We start from the raw sequence: 22,719 nt of genomic DNA on the forward strand, positions 1-22,719 counted from the left end.
CCTTGGAAACAGAGTTCAAAATCCAAGACAATATCATGTTGTTGCATCGCTCCCATGATTCATACAAAGGATCAGAATTAGTTGGCTGTTGTATAATTCCACTGATGAACCCCATCTTGTTCTTTGCCTTCAAAGCAATTTGCATTGATCTACACCATGTGTGGTAATTATCCCCAGTGAGGACTTGAGAAACCACACAGAACCAGTCGAATCTCCATTTTGTAGATGATAGGGATCCGCTAGTTGATCATGCATGCGAACAGAATTAGAGTTTGGAACAGAATTAGAGTTTAGCACCACATCAGCCATCGCAGCGAGAGGAAAAAGATGGAACCTTAGAGTTTCATCTTTGATACCATGTTACAACTTAGAAAGATATGAAGTGAAGTCATCGACTGAGAAGAAGAAATTCTGAATTGTTTTATTGTGTTTAATCTGAAGTTACAGTTCTACTTTTATACATGTAAAATACTGAAGGCTATAAAGGTAAAAGCATCATAACCAACGTAACTAATTAACAAAATTAGTTATCTAATAAAAACGATTCTATGCATATCGTTACTCTTCTTAAATTATTTATCAAGATTTGACCCTTGTAATTTCAGACGTCTCTTATTTTCATTTAGATTTATTTATATATTTTTTATTTTTTCATGAAATTATTATTCCAAATATAGCATCTACATCACATTATTGATGTTGTGTATATTAATGTCTGTTATATCAGTTATAAAAATACTTTATATGAGTTTCTGTCACATTAGCTATATTTTGATAAATAAAAATGGCCCAAAATTGCTCTGCACCTTTCCTACTTCAGGAACAAACTTGGGAAGCCATGCAACAACCCTAATTAATTAATTTTCTTGCGTTTTTTAGTCATTACTTCAAAATGAAACTGTAATCCTCTCATCTACCTTTTTTTTTCTCCGTTGCTAATTTCTCTCATTTTATCCCCCACTTTCTTTCTATCCAATTAGAGTAGTAAATCAAACAATTATCAATTAATGATAAATAAAAGTTTGAGTGGAAATATTCATGATTATATTAAAGTATTGTGCTACACAGAAACTTCACACTCTTGCACACCACTTAAAAACATGTGATTTTACTCTTTTTTATGAGGGCAAAAGAGTAAAATTACATGTTTTTAAGTGGTGTATAGAGTGTGAAGTTTATGTCTAAAATTTTTCTATATTAAAAGAATACAACCATTTGAAACTCTTTAAATGATATGAGAAATATTTAGTAAATAAGTGCTATAGTTACAAAAAAAAAAAAAATCCATAAAAATAAACTCACAAACTGACATAGATTCATATGATACGCTATATCTACATTACAATAAAAACAACTTTACAATCCTCCAACATACCACAACAAATCACATCAATTTTATGAATATACTTTTGTAGAATCTTTTTGTGGCTAAAACATCTTTCATATATAGTGTTTTTCTTTTTTGAAAAGAATAATAATATATATTATCCTTCATAATCTTTTGATATGGCATCATATAAGTGCAAAATTTTAATCATTGTATAAAATTTTAAGCACAAAAAAAATCCAAGGATTTTGTAATTTTTTTTATATTGTAGGTTTTTACAAATAAAAAATAAAACATGAATAAGGAAACTTGATTTCATATTCATTTTCTATATTTAAGGTTATATAAATTAAAAACAAATGATAAACAAGGAAAGTTCTCAAGCTTAATTTTGTATGAATATAAATTATTTTTCTTGTTAGTAAATGTATCTGCTTGAATTTGATCTGATTGTTAATTAAAAAATACTTGAATTATTTTTCTTGAGATTGACTTATATTTTGTATTTGTGTAATCAAGTTTGACGTTCTTCTTTATTTGTGCACTTGTAAATTATATGAGATTAATAATTTTTATTTATTGAATAAGTATCGATTTTCAGTTAATATAATTATTTTTTAAAATTGGAACTTCAAACTTAAAATCAATTCTTTTTAAATGTTCTTTACGTTATATGATATTTTTTTTATGCAAGTAATAATATCATACAAAACATTCATGTTTTTCAACAATAATTTGGACATTCAAACAAAAATTAATCCTTAGCAAAAATTTCGATCTAAGATAAGATCCAACCCCCTAAATTATATTTTTGATTTAGTTGTTGACTTTAAGGTCTTGTTTAGATTCAAAAATACTCTCAATTTATTTTATCTCATCACTATAATTTTTTAAGTGAGACTATTATGCCGCCCCACTTTTACCGCTGGGTGGTACCACATTATTTGTTTTCTTTTTTTCTTTTCTCATTTTTTAATACATTTAAATACTTTTAAAAAATAAAAAAATATACCAGTACATTTAAAATCATTTTCTTAATTACTAAGTAAAAGAAAAATTATACAAGCGGTCAAATGGAGCGGTTCAAATGGGGTGGCAGACAATATTATCTTTAATTTTTTTAAATTCTCATATAAAATATAATAAACAATTCAACTTTTTCAAATTCTAAAACAATAATAAAATTTAAAAATAATATTATAATAATATTTTATTTAATTCATCTAAAATTATCTCATTTGATTTTACTATTTAAACGAGTCTTAAAAGATGATGGTTAAAAAAAATATGAATAATTTAATTATTCTAAAAAATTTTAATTTAAGAAAATAAGAAATACTATTTTTTTTTTATAAAATAAGAAATACTATTACTTTTTAGTCGATGGGATGCGAATGCTCTTCGGGTATGAAAGAGAGAATTATTCCGATGGAGTTCGTTGACGTGGGAGAGAGCGTGTTGACGTGCGTGCTTTGGTGGACTGGATATCTCTTGAATTCCAAGGGAATTATTTATTTCGTGTTAAAGATGACCCTGATCTCCCAACATCTGAATGCCGTACACGTGGTCCAGGCTCGTTTCATTTTGTCAAACGAAAGGTACGACGAAGGATGCTTCCATGTCCTTTCTTTGGAATAAATTATAGAAAAGTGTTATATTTATAAAAATAAATTATATAAAGAAAATTTATAATATGATCTAATATAATATGATAAATTTATTTTATAATTTTATAAATAAAATAATTTTATAAATAAACGTAACACATTAAATCACTTAATTTTTTTAGTTTGATTTTATGAGATCTTTTGTAATTAAAATATTTCTCTAAATTGTAAGATGGTTAAAATTTTTTAAAAATTAACCACGGCATTAATAATGCTAGTTAAACTTATAAAAATTATCGATAAAAGTGACCGATTGACTTTTTTTTTTTATTTAATGGTTAAGAAAATAAATATTAAAAAATTGGTATTTTATTCTATTTTTTAAAAATATTTAAAGATATATAAAAAATGATTAAAGAAAAAAAATAAAAAAGTATATTTGTATTTATCGGTTGAAATCTTCAGTTGAATTATTGGTTCATGTAGCATTATATATATGTTTGTGTGTGAGAGAGAGTGGGAGAGAGAGAGACTCGTTTTTAAACATATAAATAAAGATTTGGGGGTGATTAAGTTCGATTCTTTTTAGTTTTTATTCAAATTTGGATTTGTCATCAAAGTTATATTTATGTTCACATGTATGCGAGAACGATTTTAACCTTTTTATGAGTTATTAATTTCAATAAAATCAAATATTTCTATTATATCTTATGATTTTATCTAGAAATATTGATAAACCAGCTCGCAGCAGCTTCCATTAAATTTTTCACGAGCTATTATATCTTATCAAATTTATTTACATAAGTATATTAATTTATAACTATTATATTAGTATCAACATGCAAAAAGGATTAAAGATACGACACAATGGTGGCACTCTTATCGTAATTTTATTTCAAATAGGGTGATTGTAGATACTGATTTATAATTGGTTCTTTGTATTGTATTAAGAGCTTAGTATTGTTTGTTGTAAGTTGTTTTCTGTTTTTTGAAACTAGGAATGAAATCAGAAGTTTATTAAAACAAACTATTATATTAGTAATATAATTTCCTCTTTTCTTTGTATTGTATCCAATCGCCGTTCAAGGTGTTGTTGTCGAAGCCGCTCCTGTGACCGAGGTTGTCCTCGCTAGGTAACTGTAAGAGAATTTTTCTCACTCTACAAAGCCCATTGCGCCTCGGCCCAATACCCGACCTTAGGGTCACCAGGACCATACTTGGAGCAATGTGTTAACCAAGGAAATGAGTCAAGTGACTGACAGAATAGACCAGCCTGACATCTCTCGATCATGTTCAGAACCTGGGAACTTGCATGGAACGCAATAGGAAATACTGACGACCATCGATCCACTGACATGAAAACATCTACAACTCACAAGGGATAAAAGCAAGGTCTGGAAATCACGTTACATTAATGGCGCCACTACCGAGCTACACGCCACATTGATGGTGTCGTCGCAGAACCACGTCGCATGAAAGGATTCTAACAACATGAATAGTAAGAGGTGCACGAACTCTGTGGAGACAAACACAATCTGCACCTTCCCAGACCCATGGTATAAATAACAAGTCTCAAGTATGAGAAAACTCTCTGATCCCTAGACTCTTTCACTTATTTATAAATTTCCAAGAGAATTTACTAACTTTGACATCGGAAACTCTCCGGCTCCAAGGCCGCCCCCTCCTAGTTGCATTCTTCCATATCTTTTGCAGGCCCAATTCTTGAAGATATGAGTTATCAAAACCTGGCCCAAAGACGTGCGAAACACGACGTTAATATGATGATTTGTGAAAACAAACTAGGTCTAAGATAACCAATCAGAGGACTATAAAAGGGACTACCACGTTTGCAGAAGTCTCTCTCTCGTTGGCTTCCTCCATTCTCCTCTTCCCCTTCACCTCGAAACAACGAAAATGACAAATGACAGCTTGTAATTTTTACACATTCGTAGTGTATTTGGCTTGATTAGAACAAAATTTGTAAGGATTCCTTTTAATTTCAACGAATGATGGTCTGGTTATAAATAAAAAAAAAAAAAAAAAAAATCTTCATGATCTTGTGGATGTATGCTTCATAGTTATACATCATGTCTAATTGATTTTGTCATTCTCCTTTATTTCATGCACCCACATCTCCTCCATCAACATCGCCTCCAAATCATTTAACCATTTGACCAACTGTACGTTTGATTATTGAGCCTAAAACTTGATATTATTATTACTGTTTGTTAACAGTCATACCCATTCTTCTTCAACACCTATCAAATATTTATTCCATAGGAAACTTTCTATATATATATATATATATATATATTATACACAAATAAATCATTCTTGCTCTTTACATACGTGAATTATCAACTAATGTTTTTGTTAAATTACAAGAGATCATCAAAGTAATCTCGCCACGATGATTTTTACTGAGATGAAAACATTATAGACTAATTTTTCGTTCTTTCTATTTCACTTCAAGAAAATTTTAAAATTTTTCTATTCTAAAATGATTATCCTCCAAAATTGACTATAGAATTCTAAAATATACAATGTTATTGATGTGCTGTCACTTTTACATACTTTTTTATGCATTCTATTAATGTGATTGATTGAGTCATTTTTTTTAATATAAAATAATTGTTTTGATCAATCATATCAATGTAATACGAAAGGTATACGCAAAAGTAATTGTATGTAATAAAACTCGATATATAATATTTAAATTGAACATCACTTAAAAAGCTATCCACAATGTGGGTATCCAATGTCAACCCTCAACCCAGGTAAAAGTGCAATAAGTGCCACCCACAAAGAGCCGAGGAAGCCGCAATGCGGCCGGATGGGATCCCAATCCACTTAATTTGTGACCCCGCGGCGCACGTCCGCGCTGATGCTTTGAATTTTATTTGCACGTATAGAAAATTTACTTTTTCTAGTTTAGATAATCAATTTATATATACCAAAGTCATTAAATGTATTGGCTAGCTCACGATGTGGTGTTTTTTAAGGCAACTAGCTAAACTTTGTCTTAAAAATAAAGATTGTTAGTTCACTATTAATGCTCACCAAGTCAACATAGAGAACTTATAGACGTGTACAATTGTGTTATACTAATATGTTAGAAATACTAGATCAAAGTATACAGCGGAAGCGATATTACCTCACAGGAAATATCTCGGATCTAGTACGATTGTTCTACGGATTCTCCAATGTCGTTGTTCATCCACGATCTTCACATCGATGGTGGAGTGTGCTACGTGGTAATACCAGAGTAACACTCACACATTCCACAGCCTAGATGCCGTGACTAGAGAGAACCATTTGAGAGAGAGTTGTTTTATCTAAGTGTATATTCTAAAGAGGGGGAGAGACTACTTAAATAGCATCTCTAGTGTAACCTCCTGGCTGGTCATTAAGGACCAGCCATCAAGCCTCATGAAGTGGCTTAAGAGCCATTTCATAACCCCCAAGAGGAGGTGAAGGGGTGCCCACTATGGGTGTCCCTTTCTTACATCTCTCACTCACACATAGTGGGCAAGACCCCAGGTCTACATCTCTCAATATGTTCTCAATCTTGTTCATACTGGCAAATAGGCCGTACGACCATCGAGCACAGCTGTAAAAGAAAAATGGGAGCACTATACCAAATCTTTCCTAGAAAAGACCAGCATAGCAACATCCCTAAAAAGTGTCTCGTTATGCTCCGACTCATTTGGTCACATCAGACTAAGCATCCCTAATCCCTCTCAAGTCCAAATGACTCAGAGCAATGCTCAATCTCCATAAAACATGATGTACTCACAGCTATATTGCAACTCTCAAGAAGCAACATAACTTGCCGGCAATGAGTATACACCATTATCGATGTGTTACCAAATAGTCTTCCTTTCGCGCTCATGTCATTTAGTTTCAATCCAGTCGCTTTCCCAGCAATGCCTCTTTAGACCGCATCATTCATGGCCATAGATAACATGCCAAAGTAGCAGACACTAAAACATCAACCTCGTGACATAGTCAAAGGTCTCCTAAGGGCATAAATAAATTATGGTTATCAATTATAACTTACAGGACTCACACGGTGAGGAAGCAGGGAACCATTCACTCACCTCTACTATTGGTCGCAAAAGCACATGTTGTACGAAATACATGTTACGGTGGAGTTCTCTTTCCAAAGAAAGAGCGTATATCTATTCTCAATTCACCGTACAGATTTTAGTCTAGTCGCTATCTCAGCGCCTAACCCGAGTCCCTCCATTTGCTCGCTATCCAAAGCGCCAAAGAGGATCTCGCATCTGGCTAAACCACAGGCTACATGGTATGTGGGTAACGATGCACGGTCCTTAGACCTCATCTTAGCTCCCACTAAGGCGACGTATCTTTTGTGTCTTCCAACTTATCCCTCTCCGGACAAGTACCAAGTAACACATTGTCTCATCTTTGCTCGCTACCTCTTTGTAGCGCCAAAGGCGATCGCTCGTGTGAGTGAGCCGATCTAAGCCTGTCAATATACCTTTTTCACCATAACTCCTAAATTTATGGTGAATGTGTGTGCATACCAAAGAATGCTTCCAATCACGCCACATGATCATAGAACACATCAGTATCATGTGCATGACGAGCAATACCGTGAGGTACAGAGAAATCACATGGTCAATAACAAATTATTAAACCACAACTCTCAAGTGGTGTTTAATGACCATTTCTCTCCATGCGCATTCTAATGTATAGTAACTTTCCAAAACATGCTCGTACCAAGAGACTCAACTTTTACATGTAAAAGTCATTTGCACAATCATGAAGTCAACGATGACTCATCGCGAATTTCATTTAGGTCAAACTCACAATATAAGCCATAGATTTTAGTCATCAAGTCTAACTGGGATTTTTAAGAATCTACAAAGTGACCACAAATGTTATTCAGCAAACTTAATTTGTGACTTCAATGTTTTATTTAAATCTCTTGCACTCAACAAAAGCATGTGAGATATCCATTATTTATTTTTCATTAAGGGTAAAGCGATTAGGGCCTTTGCTCCCAAAGACAATCATAATAGTCTAGTCGAACCTATTAACGACAATCGCATCACAAAGTCACTTAACCAAGTAAGCCATATTTACCCTCTAACAAAAACTTAACCTCTAACTCCCATGAGCAAACCATAATGGAAACATCAAACAGTATAGGCAAAATTAGATTCTTTAGTATTTTTCCATCGCATTAATTGTCTATGGATTTTGAACAAGAGCTCCTAGAAACTGTTTTCCTAAAAAACAGTCTCACAAGACATGAAATCCGAGCTTCTTTTCACAAACCCATGTCCATCACCTCAAAGTATGGAAATCCTCTTATTAAGCGACAATTAATTATCTAAGATAACCAGTTCGCAATATCTCTTTTTATGCCACTTTTCTAATATTGTCGACAACGTTCAAAGAACCCCATTTTATTCAATAGGTCGTTTAATAAAAAAAACGACTAGGTACATTGGGTATCTTTGAATAGATGGTTTGTTTAGGCCGCATGTAAACAGCACTAGCAGCATTCATTCGCTTTCTGTATCAAAATAGTACTAGCAACAATCATGCGTACCATCTAATTCTCCTATGAGAATCAACTATTTAACACATTCAAGAAAAGTTTCAATAAATAGACGATCAATAGCTATCTAAATGCAATTCAATTAGTGCCAAGAGATAGATCTATACTTCTATCAACTCCACTTTTCCTTTGTCAATTAGATCAACAACCCCAAGTTGGATCATATAAGTGAAGCGAATCTAAGATTCTATATTGGGATTCCTACTATGTGAATTCAATACCTTTAGCGGAGCCATATTATAAATATTCTCTTCTAGTCTTTAAACGACGAAAGAATATTGATATAAAGCTACCACACTATTTATGAGGATCCTTATAGTCTATAACTTTTGGGAGTCACTATAACTAATGGTACACCTTAACTCAAACTCAAAGGTATACTCCCACTATTTTCGGCGATCTTATCTAAAAAAAATTTTGAAAAAATAAGGTTAAGGTAATGTGGAATGAAATGTGATGAAAACGTTCTTTCCAAAAATAAGTGTTACAAAAATCCACAATTCCCCACCCTCGCCGAAAATACGAGTAATTTTCTTGACTCAACAAAAAAAAATGATCAAGTTTAGATCCTCTCGACTTTTAATAGAATTCACGTTTGCACAAAATAGTCACTCAGCCTTTCTCAAAAGCGAATGAACTCGATCTAAAGACGACAAATCAAAATTAAGGCTGCAACCCATATTACATCAACCCAAGTGTGATGTAACAACAGCTTTGCGCCATAATTCATTTATAACACCATTCTCAGCAAGTCAATAAACTGCGAGATAATTGTTTTCATCATAGAACTCATACGATTGTGATTTCAAAAAAAAATTTTAACTGAAAAATATATTTTCATAAAAAAAAAAATTTTGGATCGCATTTATATGATGAAACAACATATTTATTATCAAAGTCCTTAGTGTGCATTTATAGGAACCTTCACATAGAAAATGCTCATATTGCCTTTTCTCTTTGACTCTACTAAACCAAGGAGAGGTGTGACGCCCCGACTCCCACGTACAAAAGAATAGGAATCGTGACGTCAGGATGATGACAACACGGTCACGCATCCCAACGAAATGTGCTCAAGTGTGTGTGCAACATGCAAAGGTGCACAATAAAAGTCGCATCGGATAATATAAATAAGTCAACTAAGTACCAGAAATTTAAATACAAATATTCAAAACAATTTACCTTTAAAGAGTTGTACAGTCATCCCAAATAAAATACAAGGACAATATATAAATTGATAAAATATTTGTATTTAAATTTCTGGTACTTAGTTGACTTATTTATATTATCCGCTGCGACTTTTATTGTGCACCTTTGCATGTTGCACACACACTTGAGCACATTTCGTTGGGATGCATGACCGTGTTGTCATCATCCTGACGTCACATTCCTATTCTTTTGTACGTGGGAGTCGGGGCGTCACAAGAGGGATCTCATTAGCGAGAAAATTTTCAATTTCTCAAGTTTCACACTCATCATCCTATGCCTCTATGGCATATTTTAGTAAATTATTTCCCCACCCGAGAAATAATACCACTGAGTCAATGAGTGACCATCCAACTTCCAAACCTCTAGAAATTCTCACTAACACCACTACTTTCAATAAGTCTTAAATCAAATTAGGTATAGACTTAACAAATATCGCATTAAAAGCGCTAATAAAAACATCGTTTTGTGCAACAAATGCAGTATGTGACGTTTTAGCTGCTAACTAGCGATATATCTTTATTTCTTGCATACTCAATATTTTTTCATACAGTTCTGCTACATGCAACCGGGGGTGGGGAACCCCCGGGGAATCGGTTGACACATCAGCCAAGATTTTTTTTTTTTTAAAAAAAAGACCGACTGAAACATAAGAAAATCGTAGAAGGTTTTCTTCATGGTAGGGAGAGAGAGGGTTTGGGAGGTTTTCCATATTGTGGATTGAATCTGCATAAAATGATTTTTTTGGTATGAAAAATGAGTGATTTTCTGGGTATGCAAAAAAATCACAATGACTCATTTTTTTTGCAGGTTAAATCTGGAAGTCCATTTGTTTCAAAATCACAATGATTTTCCTTTTTTCTACAAGTTCAATCTGGAAGTCTTTGTTTCAAAATCACAATGATTTTTTTCAAAATCATTTTCTGCATGTTAAATCTCAATCTCAACCGTTAGCTTTCCATACCAAAAAAAATCACTCATTTTTCATATCGTAGAATTTGATTTACAATGAAAGCATACAACTTTTTCTCTGAAAGCGTACAACTTTTTCTTGGTTTCTCTGAAAGCGTACAACTTCTTTTTCATGGGTGAAGTTCAGGTCTTGCTGGAAGATTGCCTCTCCGCCTCTGCCTCTCCCTCCCTTTGTCTTCTCCACGAAAGCATAGTCGATTCCCTTTCTGTGCTATTAAGCTTTTGTCCAATGGAGATGGAGATGGAGGGAGGGAGGGAGAGGGCGAACGAAATGGAGAAGGAAAGGAAGAGAAAAATGAAACGGATGAAAACACACCGTTTTATTAAATGACATGGACATCTCGGTTGCACAATGGTTGCACCAGGCGGTTGCATCTATCATTTTTCTTTTTCATATTCTTCAATCCACTATAGGAGAGAAAAAGAAAAACTTTGCGAGAAATTATCTTAACCTAAAACCTATCTTGCATCAGTGCAACCACGAGCAAAATTTTTAGTTTTGGTTTAGATAAGTCATACCTAATTATTCAGACTTTTGCCACAGTTGCCATGCAAACCTCCAAGGTGCTTGGTATTACTCTCAAGGGGTGCTCCAAAGTTTATATATATGCAAGAACCTATATGTTCTCGCTAGAGAGAAATAAAACTTAAGCAAGATTACCAGTGTTAATACCACATAAAGGTGTACTGATAAAATTTTTTAAAAAAATGAATGTGCCAATCAAGAATGTCCTCAACACGCTTGCACACTCAGATTTTAATATCCTTACTCGCCAGACATACTAGCAAGTTTTAGAGAGTATGTTCTTATCTATGAGTAATCTAAATTGCTTTAAGATTATAATACTCAACCTCAAAATATAGGAGCAATTAATCTTTGCGTTACAAAAATAACACGCAATTTCTTCTATTACCCACAAGATTCTTAAAGGCAAAATAGTGATTTAGCTCTATATGATAGTTGATCCCATCAACTTCTATAAAAATTGTAGTGCATGCGTCCCACGCGCACTTCCAATTTTATTCTAGACATTTTAGAGGTTTTACAATAATGATGGTATAAGACTATTTGACTCTCAAAATAATTTTCATTCGTTTCCAACTACTGCTCATGGAGGAGATTAATGCGACAATTAAGTCGTATAAATAATCTCTAGGCTTTCTTCATGGTTATCTCAAAGTTATTAAACTATGCGCATCTAATTGCACACACATTTAAGAAATTTGTCGCATTAATCTAAGTTAGAACAAAAATAATTAATATACGTCGCAAGATCGAAAATTCGCTAAGCTTCCTAATCATCTCTTGCGCCTCAATGTCTAATTATTCATTTCTAACTTAATTTTCGCGCAAATTTATATTGTATAGGAGATTAATTCCAAATCAATCTCAACCATACTCCCACTAGGATAAGTAATCTACTGAGTTAGTCTCATGCAAAAATAATTTATTCTTAGATCGAAGAAATCAATTTAAGCCAATCATAAGCATGGACAAATCAAACTCGGGCTACTTAATCCTCTAGTTTATCACATTCTAAAAAAAATTGAAGACAGTTCTAAAAAATAGTCTAACAATACAAGTGATAAAATAAGCTCATACATTTACATGTAATCACAATACATGTACAAAAATGATCACATCACATTTGATCCAAATGATTATTATTCACAAAAAAATAATAATTTAGGCAATTTATAACGTAAAATAAAATGCCAAACAAATGTGACAAAAAAAATATCATGGCAAGCATGTATTTAATAACCATAATCACATGCAAAAATATTTCAAAAAACATTTATGCCACAATAACATGCTGAATAAATAACTAAAATCAGCAAACTTACCAATAATAGGCTCTAACCCAAATGGTTGAGCTTATAGTTTTTGTGTGTGAGGTCTTGGGTTTAAAACACCACTCAAGCATTTTGTAAAACAAAATTTAATGCCACTGTTCTTGGACAGCCAAAGGGCCGCACCTTCTTGGGCGCCCAATTGCAAAGCAGGCCTGTGCCTGCTGGGCTCACGGCCCAAATCTTCCAGTGGGCATTTTTTTTTTTTCAAATGAGCTAGACTGCATTTTTTTAAAAAACTAGTTGGGCTTTTCTTTTTCAACCGAAACAAATAGTTTTGTAGCCCACAGCCCATAAATAATTTAAACCAAAACTGTTTCCTTTATTTAAAACAGATGGGTTTTGCTAAAACAAAAGACATGGGCCGGACCCAGAACTGATTTAAGAAAAAATAGGCCTAACTCCCTTTAAAACCAGCCCAAACTTCATCACAAACAAATGAATATCACTGTTCATCTTCCTCCTTCAGCCGACGGTTACAATACATGTAACGTAAAAAAAAAAACTTGAAACAATAGCTTGTAACAGCTGCCTGTTGCAGTGGGTGGGATTAACCAAGACTCCGAAGGTCCTCCAAGCCATGGCAGCGCCGCCCCCATTCAGTGGGTTGCACTGTGTACAGCGCTGCACCATGGCAGCGTCACACAGCTGCGTGCGATGAGCTGTGCAGGCTTTTTCCGCCGCTCACTGGTGTGCGCAGCACCGCAGCACCTCGCTGCACTTGGTGCGCGCTGCACACAATGCAGGTGGGCAGCACCACCACGGTGCTGCGTAGGCTACTCTTCAAAAGTAACAGTTGCAGCGCGATACACCAGACAATACACTCAACTGTCGCCACCCTCTCAGCCAACGTCTGCTGCCGACTCCATAGCAGGCAGCTTTACTGCCGTGTTTTGGAGAGCCTTGCTCTTCTGCGCGCAGCAGAGTTCGCAGCACCACCATGGTGCGTGCTACCGTGCGCGCAGCAGAGGACAGCGCCTCTGTGGAGAAGCATGCGCCTCCATGGTGCTCACGACCTTGCGCTAAACACGGTGAAACGTTCAGCATGGGTGAGCACTGCACCAACAGTGTACCCACGACGTTGCTTGTGACGCAGCACCTGCTGCGGCGATGCTTGTTGCGCAGCACTGCTGGTTGCGCAGCACCACTTTGGGCGCACAAGGCTCTGTGCTTGGGTGCCGGATGCTACGCTGCACGCCGTTGTGGACAATACAGACCTAGCTGCGGCCTATTCTGTGGCTCTCACATGGTGCCGTTGCTTTCAACAGCCATTGCATATGCAGCAACGCTACCACCGCAATGAACAACCTCGGCAGCTCGTGATTACAAAACATTGGAATAAAAAATCACATCATAGAAAAAATATTCCTTAAAAGAAATCAGGACGACAAAGTATAAATTGGGAACAATCATGGTGCTCTGATACCAATGTTAGAAATACTAGATCAAAGTATACAGCGGAAGCGATATTACCTTATAGGAAATATCTCGGATCTAGTACGATTGTTCTACGGATTCTCCAATATCGTTGTTCATCCACGATCTTCACATCGATGGTGGAGTGTGCTACATGGTAATACCAGAGTAACACTCACACATTCCACAACCTAGATGCCGTGACTAGAGAGAACCATTTGAGAGAGAGTTGTTTTATCCAAGTGTATATTCTAAAGAGGGGGAGAGACTACTTAAATAGCCTCTCTAGTGTAACCCCCTGGCTGGCCATTAAGGACCAGCCATCAAGCCTCATGAAGTGGCTTAAGAGCCACTTCATGACCCCCAAGAGGAGGTGAAGGGGTGCCCACTATGGGTGCCCCCATAATAAGAAGTATTACAGTCACAAAAAAATTTCATAAAAATAAATTTACAAACTGATATAATTTCATATAATATGTTAGATTTATTTTATAATAAAAATAACTTTATAATCTAAGTCTAACGTTATTGTTATACTAATTATTAGTTTTTGTCATTGTTGAAGTATGTATCATAGGGCAAACCTTAAACATTTTATTCCTTTATGAATAAAATAAATACAAACATACTAACAACGCCGATGCTGCGACATATGTTACACGGTGAAAACAATAATAAAACAAAAGAATAACAAATTTTTATTGCAAACTTGGTAAATGGCACACACTTCACACTATTAAATATGGTTTGAATAGTGAGATGAATTGATTTTAGATGAGTTAAATAAAATATTATTAGATTATTATTTTTTAATATTATTATTATTTTAAGATTTGAAAAAATTGAATTGTTTATTATATTTTGTGTGGGAATTTAAAAAAATTGTAATGATAAAATGAAATGAGATGAAACCATCTCTAAAGAGCACTCTCATTGGATTAGATAAAAGATAAATCTATTGAGTATTTAGCTATTAGAAAAAAAAATATGCTCACAATGGATTAGCTAAATTCTAAATATTTGAAATTTAGTTACAGTGACTTTCAAAAATTTTTTCAAATTGGAAAGTTACTGTATATACATCAAATACATATTTTATTAATTATTTCTCTCTCCCTTTCTTTTTATCACATATTTTATCACAATTAGTATATTAATTTGAGTTAGTGATATATTAATTTAATAAGAATATGATTATTAATTAATATATAATATGTATAATAGTAAAATATGATAAAATAAAATAAATTAATAATTAAAAAAAATTAAATATTTTTAAAATTATTAGTTATTTATTACTATATAATGAATAAATGTATAATTTAATGTGGAGATTTGATATGAATAACCAAAATCAAATTCATCTTATATTATTTTATTGTTATATAATAAAAAAATAGTTATTCTAATGTGGAGATTTACGTGAATATAATAGTCAAAAGTCAGATTTCTCTTATATTCATAAAAATGTCCTTTAATTTTGACTAATCCAATGAGAGGGCTATAAATCCAAACACGGTCATATCTTTCTTATCGGCTTGTAAATGGTATAATTATTTTTCTCAAATTATGGAAACTGTTGTCTTTTAATTTAGTAGGAAGTATTTTTTATTAATTCTTGACATTCTTTGACCGTTTGAGCTAAATTAATGGGTATATAAAGAAATGTTTCCTTTTGATTTTCAGTTTTATCCTCAGAACTTCTTCACATTATTTTTTTTCATCGTTCGAGTAAGTCACACAATTCACACTATCCTTGTGTGGCCGTCATGGCTACTTTGAATATAGGGATATCAAATTGCGTCGGGTCATTTGAATTGGTATTAGATTATTTGAATTGGGATCATCAGTCAGCCAATCCTAATGCAACCTGAATAACAAAATACATTAGTCATTGGAGTTCGTGTCAAGTCACGTGTGGTTCTTATGTCTCGTTTGTTTATACAGATGAAATGATATAATTAAGATGAGATAGAAGTTAAATAAAATATTGCTAGAATATAATTTTATAATATTAATTTTATTTTGAGATTTAAAAAAGTTAAATTATTTATTATATTTTGTATATAAATTTGAAAAAATTGTAATAATTAGATGAGATTAAAATGGTAAAAACATTCCTCTTGAGTAGTAATTATTATACGTATTTTTCATGAATAATTTCTTTAGTTGCTTTGTCACTCATCTAGGGCATATGCCGACAACATTGATAGGATTACAAATATATTAAAAATTTAAAAATTTTAAATTTTCATAGATCTAAAGATATATTATGGACTAAAAAGAAGAAAATTATTTATAGGCCTAAACATAAAATTTTGAAAATTTTGAGGAAAGAAGAAGGTTCTCTATCTTATGAAAATTATTTTTGTTTTTAATTTGCATCGTTTCATTAAATATATGTCTTCATATTAATATCGATGCGCGGTTTGATGTGTGAACTTACTTATAAAAAGACTTTTCGATCACAATTTATCTATTATTTTCTCATAAAATATAATTTTTTCAAATTTTAAATACATAAAATCAAAATCAAAAATCAAATTTTAAAAAAATATTATTTTATTCGATAATAATTTAAGAATAGTAAATTGGTCGGTAGTTTATCATTTCTCTATTCGAATTGACTGAAAAATGATTAGATTAATAATTATGTCAATTAAACTTGTCTCAAATTTAATTCGGCCCTAATTTTATTATTTCATGTCAGAAAAAAGTGGTCTTAAAATTTGCCAAAGCTACTTTAATATTCACTTTTGTATACATTTTTATACTGATTGGTTAGGATTTTTTTTTTTTTTAATTTTTAATGCGCAAAAATACAGTGGGAACAAAACTATTAAGAGTACACGGTTGCAGTGTCACTCCTCGTAATTTTGACAACCAACCCTGACCAGTTAAGAACTACTTCCTCTTTATTTAGCTCATGACCAGCCTCGCCTGCTGCAGGGCTCAACACTCTCTATCGACTTCGGTTCACGACTATTTCCCGTTTGGATCCCGAGAAAAACTTTACCTTGTTTCTTCCGACTTATGTGAGGCAACTTTTATCTTCTTTCGGCTGGAGAGTATTCTAGGAAAGAGCAGTCGCTGAAAATGACGTCGGGAGCGAGAATGCCAACGTGGAAGGAGAGGGAGAACAACAAGAGGAGGGAGCGGAGGAGGCGAGCCTTCGCCGCGAAGATCTACACCGGTCTCCGGATGTACGGGAACTACAAGCTCCCGAAGCATTGCGACAACAACGAGGTCCTCAAAGCTCTCTGCAACGAGGCCGGTTGGACCGTCGAAGAAGACGGCACCACCTACCGAAAGGTACAGAAACGAATTCCAACTTTACCTTTTTCTTTTCTTCTCTCCCAAGCTTTCCTGTCCCCGCAAGTTAGCAAATTGTTATGGAGCTGCGATGAAATCCGCTGCTGGTGATATCAGATTGCATTTTTTTATATCATTTTTTGTTTAAAATTGTGAGTTTTTTGAGGTGCGATCTGTGGGTGGCGGTGGGTTTTCTTTCTTGTTCTTCCGAAATGGCGAACGTTCATCGGGCACGTTAGGCGTGTGGTGCTGACCGACGGCGGAGATGGATTTATCTTTTGCTGTCTTTCTATCGAGATTAGTAGTGTTCAGTTGTATTTCCTTTTTCTCGTTGAGTGCACGAAACACGAAGATTCTGTTTTTAGGATTCGCTCTCTGCTATGAATCGGAAGATACACCGAGACAGAGAGTCATAGAGACCACGCAGAAACTTTATAACGGGACGAAAGAGCCCACCGTTATGACTCAAACTCCTCAGCACTGCTACTCCCACTCCCGAGCATTGAAGAGGCCGTCTCGTCAATTAGGACTACCAATCCATCGTCGAGATTTGTGAACTTCCACTCCACTTTGTTTTAATTCGCACCAAATGGTTTCTCCTTTTACTTTATTTCTCAGTCTGTCCGGTTTCCCTTTCCGAAGATTTTTTTTTTTTTTTAAAATTTCCGAGCAATTTGCCACTGCAAGGCGACTGAGCCACCTCCCGACTTGGTGCGTTGTTAGGGGCTTTCTGTCGGGAAAAGGGGACTTTCAATGACCAACGAGCCAATAGGGACTACCCCTTTTTGTGGGTAATTGATTACCTTTCCGAGATTCCCGGGTAATTTGGCACCGAGTAATACTTTCCTCAAAGGTGATTGAGAGCGTGGCATTTTGATGGCTTGTGGGGGCGGTGTTCTTTTTAAATAGGTTGGATGGTTTTGTTTGCTGTTTCAATTGGGAAAGAAAGATTTTCGAATCCTTGGATACCGTCAAGTTGTTAGTTTTTTATAGGAGGAAAGTGGGCATGTTCCTAGATTAGGGAGCATGTGGTAGGGACTGTAGGGTGTGTGTTCCATGCACACAATTGTTGACATTAATCTCTCTTTAACGAATGGTTTTTGTCTAATAGCAATCATATGATTGCCATCATACCTTAAATACTACTGTATCCCAAAGTCCTCTTATTGTCGTGGGTATGGAGTAATAATGCTCTACATTTTATAGGAGAGTTTAGAAAGATAGTGTTTTTAAAATTTTAACCACTATGTTTTTAATTAAATAATGCTTAATTTATAGAATTACAACAACTTATGGCTTAACCTAAAACCAACAATGCTTTCCAATTAGCATGACTAATCAAATGAAATAAAGCAGCTCGATAAGACCCAATACCTAGAGCTAACATCATATTACCCAATTGAGACATTGTAGAATAGGCTAAACTTCTCTTAATATCTTTTTTTTTATAAGTAAAAAAATTTTATTGATCGATGAATAGGCATAGCCATGTACAGAAAAAAGGAGGAATAAGCCGATCTACAAGAAAAATTCCTGCTGCTACTATGGTAGCAGCACGCATAAGAGCTGAAATAATAATGCTACTTTGTGTTCCTTATTATTTTCTGTTGCAATTGCTAAATATACTCAATTCCCCCTTCTCGTATGGTTACCTGACGCTAGTGGTATATTAGACCGTTATTTTTTATTTTTTTATTTTTTTTGTTAAGTAGATATGGCGCAAAACAATAAGAGATATTAGTTTGGAAGTTAGTTTTTTATACTTGTCTTTGTAGACCTAGTGTTTACCATCTCTACATGCGATTATTATAAGAGCTTGCTAGGGTTTGGAACTGGCTTAGTGCAATATAGTGAGAAGGGTAATGTTGTATTGTAGACTACTCGTGACCCGTGGGGCAGGAAGCGGTAGCTTTGAGGGGTGACAAAAACCAGCAATCAAATTATTTGTCCGGGAGAATGGGTAGAACAAATGATACGAGGGTCTTGATAACATAATGAGACCGTAGGTGATAGAAATATTGTTTTCTAACTGGTTTCTTTGATTATACTTTGTTCTGGGGCTTGGGGTTTCTTCCCTTTTGAAAATTTTTGGTGCCTTTATTAAATGATCCCATTTTAGTGTGCATGGCATTTTAAGATGTAATTTCATTATCTTGAGGAGAAAAATATTGGAGTATCTGCCTCATCCTCAGGACTGAATATTGTTGTTCAATTTCAATGAATAAAATTAAATGTTGTCATACTTTTAGTTTCAATTCTAATAGCAGCTGCCATTCACCATAATAGCCCAACCCATATTTTGGTTGAAGTAATATCCCCATTTATAAGCATAAACTATTTTGTAGAAGCGTGTATAAATACCAGTGGCCAATCAAGTTACTATGGATGCTTGGTAATTATACCCCAGCCAAACGTTTTTCTTGGTAAGTTTGAGTGTTTTTGCCCTTGACATGATCAGTTCATTCTTTATTTTGTTTTTCTCGAGGAACAGATATTTCAAACCACGAGAAATTCTTGGAAAGTATCAGAAAGTGGGGGTGCTAGGGGTATTATTTGATAGCAGATCAAATTTTAATTCCTAAGAGATGAATAATGAGGGTTAACAACCTTCTCTAATAGGACTGTTAAAGTTGTCATGAAAATCTGTCAGCAGTCTAAGGCTGTTCAGTCTAGTCTGTATCTTACCACTGTATGATTTTGAATTATTTGGCTCAGCTGTAGTGAGCAACAGCTATTTTTTGCCTTTGTGCAGGGGTGTAAACCTGTGAGACGAATGGACATTATGGGTGGATCAACTTCTGCTAGTCCATGCTCATCATTCCAACCGAGTCCATGTGCTTCTTACAATCCAAGCCCTGCCTCATCTTCCTTCCCGAGCCCAGTCTCATCCCATTATGCTGCAAAGGCCAACGGTAATGCTGATGCCGATTCTCTCATTCCATGGCTGAAAAACCTCTCATCAGGATCATCATCAGCCTCGTCCAAGCTTTCCCATGATCTTCATGTCCACGGAGGTTCTATCAGTGCTCCAGTTACCCCTCCATTGAGCTCCCCAACATCTCGAACTCCTAGAACTAAAAATGACTGGGATGACCCAACTGCAACCCCATCATGGGCTGGGCAGCACTATTCTTTCCTGCCCTCATCTACCCCACCAAGTCCACGCCATCAGGTCCTGCCTGATTCAAGGTGGTTTGCTGGTATACAAATCTCCCAAAGCGGCCCAGCATCCCCTACATTCAGCCTTGTAGCAAGAAACCCCTTTGGCTTTATGGAGGAGGCGTTATCAGGTGGAGGGTCTCGGATGTGGACTCCCGGGCAGAGTGGCACATGCTCTCCTGCAGTAGCTGCAGGCATTGATCACACCGCAGATGTTCCAATGTCAGATGGAATGGCAACTGAATTTGCATTTGGCAGTAACACAACTGGGTTGGTGAAGCCCTGGGAAGGAGAAAGGATCCACGAGGAATGCATATCTGATGATCTTGAACTCACACTCGGGAACTCTAGAACTAGGTATCTTTCAATAGATCATGGCTATCAGATGCAATAATTCCTGGTTTACTTCCTTTTCTGTTTATTGATGATTGCTTTTGTGGTGCAGGTAGAGAGGCTCGATAGCAGTTGTTATGGGCTTCTTGGTTTGGGTCTACCTTCTCGTGCAAAATGTTTCATTTGGCAAGGCATGCAATTTAGAAAAGTACATCGAGTAGGAGCAGCTTTTTATTTTTATTTTTATTTTACACCGTTTTTCTTTCCCTTCATTTTTCTGTTAATTTTTCCCCGGATCAAAAGGGAGAGAACCAAAAGTAAATTATAAATAGTTCATGGTTTTGCTTTGCCCTTAGTTCGATTTTTTTTTATTCCAATATTCGTGTTTATTTTTTTATTTGTCCCTCAGAGACGAACTTTTATTATGGATTTGGTAATGGTTACTGGAGTGATTTGAGGAGTGTGATTGAAAGGGATTTTGAATGTCTGGATTAGCTCAAAATGGATTGGCGATAGCCTTTACTGGTTGCCATTGATGGTTATGTTGTTCCTCCTCTGCCTACAGTTGCAGTTTAATCTGTGCATGTCTGCTCTCTCTCTCTCGATTATACTTTCAACTTTGTTAAGAGTATTTAGTCTAAAAATAACGTTTTTCATGAATCGTCCTTGCATATTTTTCACTTGAAGTGATCGTGTACTATGTATGATCTCGCACGTACAAAAAATAGTGGAGTTTATAATTAATGGTGAGACGTGATGACTGCATGCCATCATTGCCATGTGTACATATACTAGCTGTATTCTCTGGTAGTATGCGGATAATGATTAAGTTTTTAATGCTAATATATTTCCCTACCTCTATCATAATCATGAGAATCTTGACATACTTGTTAATTTATACGCAGAAAGAGAGTGGGGACTTGTAAAGAGAAATAAATCAACATGTTGCCTATCTGTGTTGGCCATTGGACCTAGACCATTTTAGTTCAAAATAGTAACCCGAAAGTCAAAACTGCAAGAGATGCAAAGAAGATGTTGGGCTTTGCATTGAAATCTAAGAGTAGCCACAACTTTTAATAACTTTAAAACTCGAACGGTTTTAAGGTAAAACTGAACTTAAGAGAATAAAAAACAGTAACTACTAGAAAGTGAAAAGACGAAAGTGCAAGAGACTGCTAAAGAATTGTTAATAAAGGGTAGAAGTTGATGAGAAGTGTAAGAGAGAAATATCTAAAAGACAGCTAATGAGGTGGCAATAAAGGGTGGAAGTTGAAAAAAAGTGCAAAAGACGAGTGAATTGCTAATAAAGGGTAGAAGTTGATGAAAAGTGTAAGAGAGAAATATCTAAAAGACAGCTTAAGAGGTGGAAGTAAAGGGTGGAAGTTGACTAAAAGGGCAAAAGATGAATAATAAAGTGGAAATAAATGGTACAAGTATAAATATGTTTGTATTATAATAAAGAAATAATAAAATATTTAAAAAAAAATTAAAATAGACAATGCTAAGGTGGCATAATATTTTATCCTTGGAATTTGTCGGGACGTTATTTCTGGACACCTGGTACCAATAATTAAAAAAAAAAAAGGTGGCATAATATTTTACAAAGAGTATGTTTCAGTTTTAATATATTGTAGCAGATACCTTATTATCCATGGGAATCAGTTGTGAGAAGTTTTGTTACGCAGCAAACCCCCCAACAATTATACAAAAGAATCTGCTGCTTGTTTGCTAAATTTGATTTGATTTTTCTTTGTGTGTGTGTGTGTGTGTGGTTGAAAGGTCAATATCAATGCTGTGTTTAGTGATGAGAGTCTTTCTCATTGTCAATGCAAGGACTGGAGGGAGGGTCTTTCCGATTGTGCAAGATTTCCAAGATTGTATTTCTGTGGCTTCCTCCCCCCATTTTGGGGTTGGGGCTGTTTTCAGCAGCTTGTATATCACCA

General features: G+C 34.8%; 1 protein-coding gene across 1 annotated transcript; it reads left to right on the forward strand.

The window, feature by feature from the left end:
• The first annotated feature begins 16,876 nt into the window (after positions 1–16,876).
• LOC108979606 (BES1/BZR1 homolog protein 4-like) lies at positions 16,877–21,308 on the forward strand. Its single transcript, XM_018950308.2, has 3 exons — positions 16,877–17,284; positions 20,037–20,800; positions 20,889–21,308. The coding sequence occupies exons 1-3, from the start codon at positions 17,069–17,071 to the stop codon at positions 20,890–20,892; spliced, it is 984 nt and encodes a 327-aa protein (XP_018805853.1). The 5' UTR covers positions 16,877–17,068; the 3' UTR covers positions 20,893–21,308.
• The last annotated feature ends 1,411 nt before the right edge of the window (positions 21,309–22,719 follow it).

The sequence above is a fragment of the Juglans regia genome, chromosome 4 (genome assembly GCF_001411555.2).
Source record: "Juglans regia cultivar Chandler chromosome 4, Walnut 2.0, whole genome shotgun sequence".
Lineage (NCBI taxonomy): Eukaryota > Viridiplantae > Streptophyta > Magnoliopsida > Fagales > Juglandaceae > Juglans > Juglans regia.

What these genes read in the sequence shown, in the direction of transcription:
- LOC108979606 (XM_018950308.2), top strand. Translation starts at nt 17,069, where the DNA reads ATGACGTCGGGAGCGAGAATGCCAACGTGGAAGGAGAGGGAGAACAAC. An exon ending in ACGGCACCACCTACCGAAAG is followed by an intron (nt 17,285 to 20,036) that starts GTACAGAAACGA and finishes GCCTTTGTGCAG; the next exon opens with GGGTGTAAACCTGTGAGACG.